This window comes from Salvelinus sp. IW2-2015, linkage group LG15 (genome assembly GCF_002910315.2).
Source record: "Salvelinus sp. IW2-2015 linkage group LG15, ASM291031v2, whole genome shotgun sequence".
NCBI classification, from domain to species: domain Eukaryota; kingdom Metazoa; phylum Chordata; class Actinopteri; order Salmoniformes; family Salmonidae; genus Salvelinus; species Salvelinus sp. IW2-2015.
In genome coordinates, this window is record NC_036855.1 from 24,424,970 (window position 1) to 24,433,795 (window position 8,826).

The window sequence follows — 8,826 nt, forward strand, 5'->3', positions numbered from 1 at the left end:
GGAGGGGACTTGGAGGGGGGGCCGGGGGGCCAGCAGGCTCCACAGACAGGACTGCTGACGAATTGTAGGATGCTGTGTGTGTGGGTGTGTGGGTGTGTGTGTGTGTGTGTGTGTGTGTGTGTGTGTGTGTGTGTGTTGATGTGTTTGTCTGTGGGTGATTGGGTGGGGGTTGAGTTTGATTTCGAAATCAATGTGACAGATTGCCAGGCTGGCTTTTCACTTCTGAATAATGTCTCCCTGTTTGTATGGTCCGTTGTTGTACCTTTTCTCCCCTTTCTTTTATTCTTTTGTCTCTTTCTCCCCTCCTCTCCTTTGGCCCTTTTTGTTTCCCTGGATCAGTGCAGTCTGGAACGGTGGWCGGGCCAGAGGAAAGATCAGTACTGTCATGCTGGTTTGTTTCACTCACTGTGTTGTTGTGTTTTCTGGTTGTTCTTTTGGAACACAGTCGCTGTTGTGAGAAGAAAAGCTGTGGAAACCGCAACGAGACGCCCTCTGACCCAGTCATCATTGACAGGTAACAGCACCTGTCACCCGCTCACACAACCCTGACAACGTCAAACACGCCAATTGAGCCTGTGTTCCACTGTCTCCCCCTCAACTGTCCCTCTTATGCCTCTAAGATGTCCAGACATACTCAGATGCAGAAATACTCACTACTCACACAAACATCAATTCATGGATGCACATTAACATTTACTCAGAGAGAGAGAGAGAGAGAGAGAGGAGTGAGGGCAGAGACCCAGATCCAGGTGATGAGATCTCACAAATAAGCTGTTGTTTTTATGGCCAGTAAAGACAGAGGGCCTAGTGGGAGAGGAATGGTTAGTGGGGGCAACGGGAGAGAGGGCAGGGTGTGGATGTTTAAGGGTGATGGCGAGGTGCATACATGTCTGCATGTTAAATATGTGTGCAAGTGTGTACAGTCCGTGTGTGTTGTTGTGGGTGTGTGTGTATTTGGGAGCTCACCCTCTAGGTCTGTGTTGCTGTGCCAGATGCCTTTAACCCCATGGAGTTGATGTCCACGCCCCCACGAAAATCWAATTAGCATAATAAAACATTCCCATAAATATATGTTTAGGGGCCCCCGAGTGGTGCAGCGGTCTAAGGCACTGCATCTCAGTGCTAGAGGTGTCACTACAGATCCGGGTTCGATCCCGGGAGGTGTCACAGCAGGCCGCGACTGGGAGACGCATAATTGGCCCAGCGTCGTCTGGGTTAGGGTAGGATTTGGCTGTCCAGGATATCCTTGTCCCATCATGCTCTAGCGACTCCTGTGGTGGGCCAGGTGCATGCACGCTGACACGGTCGCTAGTTGGATGGTGTTTCCTCCAACACATTGGTGTGGCTGGCTTCCACGTTAAGCGAGCAGTGTGGCTTGGCAGGGTCGTGTTTCGGAGGACGCATGGCTCTCGACCTCTGTACGGGAGTTGCAGCGATGGGACAAGACTGTAACTACCAATTGAATATAATGAAAAAGGGGTAAAAAATAAATMAATCTGTCAGTTTAAGCTAGAGATATCAGTTTTATTTTGCATTGGATGCGTCTCAATCCCCCACAAGCGTCTTGAGACTCGTCTGAAGTCGGTACAGCCGATCTGCCAACTTCTGTCTATAACGTCCGAACAGTTTAGGCTACACAGTAATATGACCCCTCTGTGGAAGGGTGAGACTCTCATGAACAAGTACATGTTGGTTGTTTTGCCTGTCAAGACTCGTCTGAAGGTCCCGCGGTACCAGTTGAAAAAATTTATGGAAGTACATATGGAGACTGTTTAGTGACAAAACTAAGGGGTTAAATACATGTAAAAAATATATATCTTGGATATAGGACAGACACTTCAGAACAAACATCCTTTTTGTTGGGAGACTATCTGTTGTTCCATGTAGTTAATCTTATTCAATGCATTTGTATGGGCTAATAGAAGTAAGGCCAAATACATTTTTTTTTATACTTCAAGGGGTCTTAAAATTCAAAATCAAATAGCAATGACCTTCTTAAAACAATTCCATATAGCTTAGTAGACCCCCCCCTCTCCCGGCTTAGACAGGGCTTAGACTGTAATGGGTTAATGGAGTGCACCCACCCTGTGAGTGTTTATGACACTGAGGCATGCGTCTGTGATAGTTAGCGTCTCTGTAGTATACCTGTCACTGCTAATGTAAGCATCTGTGTTTGTTAGTGACTGTGCTGCTAACACATGCAGATACTGTACACTCTGTCTGTCTGTCTGCCTCCTTTGCACTGGTGATCAGCACACAGAACACTGTGACCGCCCCTTGCACTTAGTCCACACTGTCCTACAAAAAAACCCTCTGTACACAGTCCTAAACTCCTGCCATATATACTGTATGAATAAAAAACATCCCTGTCAGAATCATGAAGAGTTAGGGTCTATCATGCAATGTGAGGGTTCACACATATGTCTTGTCTGCAGCCTCCCCAACTGACAGCCAGTTATCAGGCTTTAGGGAGACAGAGCATTACCTTAATCGGCATGTGTGAGGGCTTCCACGTCCCAGGGATTTTGGAAGTCACACAGGGTCTGCATGGAGTTAACCACTGTGATGAATGCTCTTAAGCAGACCTATGTACAATAGTTTTTCTGTATGTCATCTCTTCAACCTACTCGGCCGCTCCCTCCTCCTCCCCTTCCGCTCTCTCCTCCTCCCTCCTTCCTCTCTCCCTCTCCCTCTCTCCTCGCTCCCTCACCTCCTCTCCTCGCCTCTGCCTTCCTTAAATCACCTCCACTTATACATGTCAAGGTTTGTGCTCTTCTTTTTCCCTCATGTGTTCAAGCTGAGCTGGCTGTTAGCAGTGTGTCTCAGAGGATCTCTGCTGAAGATAGTTTTCATATAACGGAAAAATTGGGCTGTTGTCTTTTGGATTTTCCCAGAATCCCTAGTAGCAGCTGTTTTGCTCATTTGGCGCATTACTTTCCCAACGACCCCCCTCCTCTTCCTCCATCTTCCATGGCAAAACCACTCCAAAGATTGTTTATAAGTAGCGCAGGGGGCTTGTGAATTGGAGGATCTGTATCAGTGTGTGAGCCTGTGCAGGCTGATGGTGGTGCTGTGAGGATGGTTTTAAATGGGATCGTTGACCTAATCACACTGTGCCCATCCAGACCTGATAGGAGCTTTTCCCTCTTGACAGGCTCATGGATCCCTCTCCTTGGGGAGCAGCCTATTAGCAGCTATGTAATTTGGGATAAGCTGTTGGAATTTGTTGCACTGTGTCCTTGCAGAAATCCCAAATGTATTTCTTGTGGCTTTGTATGTGTGTATGTGTGAGAGAGGGAGAACGTGTCTGTGTGAATATGCCCATATGTACATTGTTTGTGTGTACATAAATTCATGTATTTTTCTGTTTGTGTGTGTTTGTGCATGGATGTGCACAGATGTTTATTTATTTATGCATTTATAGTGTATGGATGCATGTGCAATTGTGTGTAGGTGACCCATTGCCTGACTTTTACCCCTGTCACTGCTTGGGGCCTAGATTATTTGTGTGTGTGTGTGGTGGGTGTGGGTGGGGGTGGGGGTGTGGGTTGTTTCTGAGGGTGCAGTAATCATCCTCCTGCTCCCAGCCCCAACACCTGTTCTCCAATTAACATGCAGCGTGCTGGGGCCCACCCTCCCTACTGCCACCCTCCCTACTGCCACCCTCCCTACTGCCACCCTCCCTACTGCCGCCCTCCCTACTGCCACCCCCCTACTGCCGCTGAATCGCACTCATCTCTCTTTTTCAATTTCTCCCCCTTTCCCTCTCTMTYAATCTCTGTGCTTCTCTATTACTCCTTTTGTCTCTCTTTCCCTCTCTCTCAATCTCTGTGCTTCTCTATCTCTCCTTTTGTCTCTCTTTCTCTCTCTCTCTCCCTCTCTCTCTCTCTCTCTCATGCTTATACCAGTGTTTCTACCACACTCTTTCTATCTTTCTTTCACTTCCTTTCTCTCTTCCTCTGCCTTGTGTTCCCTTATCCCTCTCTCTCCCCCTCATCCTAGCCCATCAAATTTTGTGATAATTAGGCAGTGTCATTAGGACACCTACCCAAGTACAAGGGAGTTTGCAATTCCCCAAACGGCCCAAACCCCCTCTTTTTCTAATCTCCTTTCCATATTGTCCCCCCCCCCTCCCAATCCCCTCCTGCTGCTCCGCTCCCTCCTTCTCCCTAATCCTGATTTGAGTGAAAGGGGAGAGAGTAGATCACAGCTGATCCATAGGGAGGGATGGCGGGATGCAGGAGTGGGGGTAGGGGGCTTGGAGGTGTTGGGGGTTAGTCAGAATGGGGAGATGACTCTTTAAGACACCCTTACTCCTATTCATATAAAGCACTGATCAGGTCATACTGCTTGCAGCGGTTACTAGTCTTGTCATTGTTGAATATGTCACTCACTCACTGACTATCTTATGCAATTGAGGGGGACCTCTTTGTTTTGAAGATGTAAATGATCTTTGATTGATTAATTGACTGATTGATTCCTCTGTTTTGCCAATTTCAAATTGTGGATGACATTCACACGTGCCCTGTTGCTGAATGACTCACTTGTGATTAAATGATCTGTTTCAAAGAGAACTGACTGTATGGCTGTAGCATAGAACTCCATACTCCATTCTCTGATATGTTCCGTATTTTTTTACAGGCCTTGCTGTCACAGCTTTTGCATTGTCTGGGTTTGATATTTTCTCAGTGCTTGTCTAACTTACATATACCAGAACACATCCCTGTGTGTGTCCCTCCCTCCTCCAACCTAAGGAGTTCTACTCTCTACTCAGAGACAGACAGGTCAGTTAACAGTGGCATTACTGCCAGATGACCCCTGACCTTTAGAAAGTGCTAGCCTCTGTATTTCTAGAGGAGCATGCTTTACAACAGAGACAGGCAGAGAGTCAGTATTGGTGCTCGAGTTTGTAGGAATGGGAAGTGTGGGTTGGTTAGTGGGACCAGTCAGGGTTGGAGTGTACAAGTGTGGTTTTATATTTGGCTAGGAGGTTGGAATCAATAGATGGTCATAAGGAAAGCATGAAAGATCCATCGTAAGGGAGGAGAAGGGAGGCAGGGGTGGAGAGATTCCGGAGAGGGGATCAATGGCATTCACTATCTCACTAATTGATCGTGTTTTCAGGAAGGGTCTTTTTTTAACAAGCCAGCACTCTGAGGAAAGAGGAATAATCAATGGRAATTTTCCAATTTTGTCAATATCGCTTTTCCCTTCCCCCTTTCAAAACGACAAGCCATTTCACAAAGACTGGATGCAAGAGAGAGATACATTAGTTTTCCTTTCTGTCAATGAGAACATACAAAATCCTCCTTAGCAAGTTTTTTTCTTCTCATCAATTAGACCAGATAAATCCTTTCCTATGTGTTAAATGATAAAAAATACTTATTATAGGCAGCAGTAATGGTTGTGGTCAAGCCCACTTTTAGAAATGGGATTAGAGCTCCCTTGCGAAGACTTCAAATAGTTGACCCTAAGAGGAATCCATTGCTCTTCATCTTGTATTATGGGCCGTATTGATCTTCTACTCCTGATTCTAGTTATGTGCACGTTTGGTTGTTTTGTCTGGCCGTCACATAGCAGCGAATGAAAGTGGGCACACGGTTGCTTTTAAATCAATATACACTAAATTGCTTTTACTTCTAGAAAATAATGTGGGTCAATTTCTAATGTCTTCATTTGGATGAGGATTATTTCAGTGAACGTTTTGCACGTGTTATCTGTTGGAATCGACACGGATTCCTCTGGACAGTTTGACAATATAGCATTCAGATATCATTTGTTAATTTGTATCTGAATGCCTTTCGTCAACAACCACATCTGTAACACCATGCCCAAACCGGACGCGCGCGTGCTTCCTCGTGCGCCATCGTGCGCAAAATGATTTTGTCCCCCCCACACCAAATGCGATCACGATACGCAGGTTGCAATATCAAAACAAACTCTGAACCAATTATATTAATTTGGGGACAGTTCGAAAAGCGTTAAACATTTATGGCAATTTAGCTAGCTAGCTTGTAGCTGCTAGTTAATTTGTCTAATTTAGCTAGCTAGCTTGTAGTTGCTAGTTAATTTGTCTAATTTAGCTAGCTAGCTTGCTATTGCAAGCTAATTTTCCTGGGATATAAACGTTGAGTTGTTATTTTACCTGTGCACAACGTCCTCTACTCGGACAATTAATCTACACATTAAATGGTCAACCGAATCATTTCTAGTCATCTCTTCTCCTTCCAGTCTTTTTCTTCTTTGGACTTTATATGGCGATTGGCATCTAACTTTCATAATAAGGTGTATTACCACAACCGACCGCCCGACCGACCTCAGTTCATCTTTCAAACACCCATGTGGTTATAACCAATGAGGAGATGGCACGTGGGTATATGCTTCTAAAAGCCAATGAGGAGATGTGAGAGGCAGGACTTGCATCGCATTCTGCGTCACAAATAGAAGCAACTTCTATTGTAGCGCCTGGCAACGCAGATGCTCGTTGATGTGCACGAGCAGTGTGGGTGCAATGACTGAATAACATGTATGTGTAAATGTATTTTGCGACGCGAGCGGTGTGGTCAGCATGTCAGGGACTGTTTGACAATCTGTCTGGATCTTATTTTCTGTCTGTTTCTGCCTGTCTGTCTGTCTGTCTGTCTGTCTGTCTGTCTGTCTGTCTGTCTGTCTGTCTGTCTGTCTGTCTGTCTGTCTTTCAGCCTGTCTCTCCCTTCTTTCCTTCCTTCTCTCCCTTTCTCTCTATCTTTTCCCCTATACGTAAGATTTATCTGTGTGTTAGTTATGCTGCCTCTGTGTGCTGCCTCTGTGTGCTGCCTCTGTGTGCTGCCTCTGTGTGCTGCCTCTGTGTGCTGCCTCTGTGTGCTGCCTCTGTGTGTTGCCTCTGTGTGTTGCCTCTGTGGCGTTCTGAGCTCCTGTACATCTGTGTTGGCAGGTCCCTGCTCCCTGTGCGAGCTTGCCTCTTAGCCTCTCACGGTAATTTTAATGGAGGGGAACATCACCCGCCCCTCTCAACAGAGCCCCCGGGAACATGCAGGGAGCAGAGCTTTTGGAAAGGAACATTAAACAACTGGCCAAAAAAATGGAAACAGCAACCATTTTTGACTGTGTCAGGGGGTCGAATTCCTCACCTCTCCCAGATGCCTAGTAGAAGCCAAATGGCCCTGTTACCTCATCATATGTCCTCTTGGAGATGTGAACAGTGTCAGTTTTAGAGATTGTTCTCACGATCACAGAATCTGTAACTCCTTTAGCCGTGGAGCTCAGAGTAGGATGACATGGTCTCCAGCAGCAGTGCATGTCAGAGTGGAGATCCTAGTTAACAGACCTATTGGCCCCTTCTACCACCACTACCTCCACCACCTGCACCTCCACCACCTCCACCACCTCCACCACCTCCACCACCACGTCCACCACCTCCACCTCCTCCACCTCCACCACCTCCACCACCACCTCCATCTCCACCACCAAGACCTCCACCACCACCACCTCCACCACCATCTCCAACCCCACCACCACCCATGTGTAGTCTGGACATCCTTTCCACAATGGTAGTTCCTTCCGAGACCTATTTTTTATTTGTCCCAGAGAGCCCTGATTTTAGGGGAAGGAGGAGGAATCCTGCATCTGAATTACACAGATCAATGGCATGACAAGCCGTCCATACAGGCTCATCTCCACTACCTCTGGTAGCGTGCCATGTCTTCTAGCCAAAACATATACAGCCCCCACAGGCACTCACTGAGCCAGCTATAGCTACAGGCACAATCTACCTACATGCTGATCCTATACGTTCTCATTATTACAGCTACACATCTGTAAAGTCTTTAAAGACACACACACACACACACACACACACACACACACACACACACACACACACTTCCCTGTCACAGGCGCCTCGTCTCCCTGGTGGCTGGTAGTGTCCAGTCCCTCCAGACCTCTGTCAGGAGCCCTTCAGACAGGGGACTGGCAGTGAGTGGAGACAGAGATGGGGCCCAGCAGCTCCACTGCACACAACACCACAGGCTGGGCCAGTCTGAGCAGCTGGCACAGGAGTGGCGGACATCTCCTCCCAGGAGGCAATGAGAGGAGGAGAATGACAGACAGACAGACAGAGGGAGGGAGAGGGTGCCACTGTCTAGATTATCAAATACTCACTGACAGGTACTGCTTGTAAGAAACACAGAGAGAGAACACTATTCAGAGTCAGGAGTCAGAATTAATTTTGTGATGTACGTGGTTTTGGTGATGTGGTCTCATGTGAACCAGGAAGACCCACGACTCAAATACAGACAGGAAGTGAACCATGAGTGGCAGATTAGATGACTGAATTGTGCTGTCACCTTTGGCTGTGTTGGACTGCGTTGGGTTGGGTGTCGTGGCTTGAACCCTAACACTCAGAACAAGCATATGTTGTTTTCTTAGGGAGAGCGCACAGAGGGGGAAGTCGGAAACGGAGCGCAGCAGAGAAATGTTTTGACAGGAAATGGGAATGGACTGCAAATGGGCTAATGTGGGTGAATGACAGGGGGATTTAGGGAGGGGGGAAAACATGGGGTTTGGAAGGGGGCTCATAGCACTGAAAATGGCCACACTCTCCATGAGTGGCTGGGACCGGGCGCTGTGTTACTGGGACAGGGAGAGGGGAAAGCAGCTTCCCATTTGTCTGGCCACTAATGGGTTTCACCTTTGGTAGGGCAGCACTCTCAGGAGGCCAGATTAGCATGATTTATTTTAGAGTACTTGAGATAATTTGTGTGTACATGGATGTGTGTGTATCAGAGTTTGTGTGTATCAGAGTTTGTGTGTATCAGAATTTGTGTG

At 47.1% G+C, this 8,826-nt stretch overlaps 1 protein-coding gene across 1 annotated transcript in view; it reads left to right on the top strand.

Annotated features, from left to right (window-relative positions):
- LOC111974582 (transcription factor COE2) overlaps positions 1-8,826 on the top strand; it is a 44,125-nt gene that overhangs the window by 8,418 nt on the left and 26,881 nt on the right. The window contains 1 exon segment of the mRNA XM_070447042.1: positions 446-514. Coding sequence (XP_070303143.1) covers positions 446-514 — 69 coding nt within the window.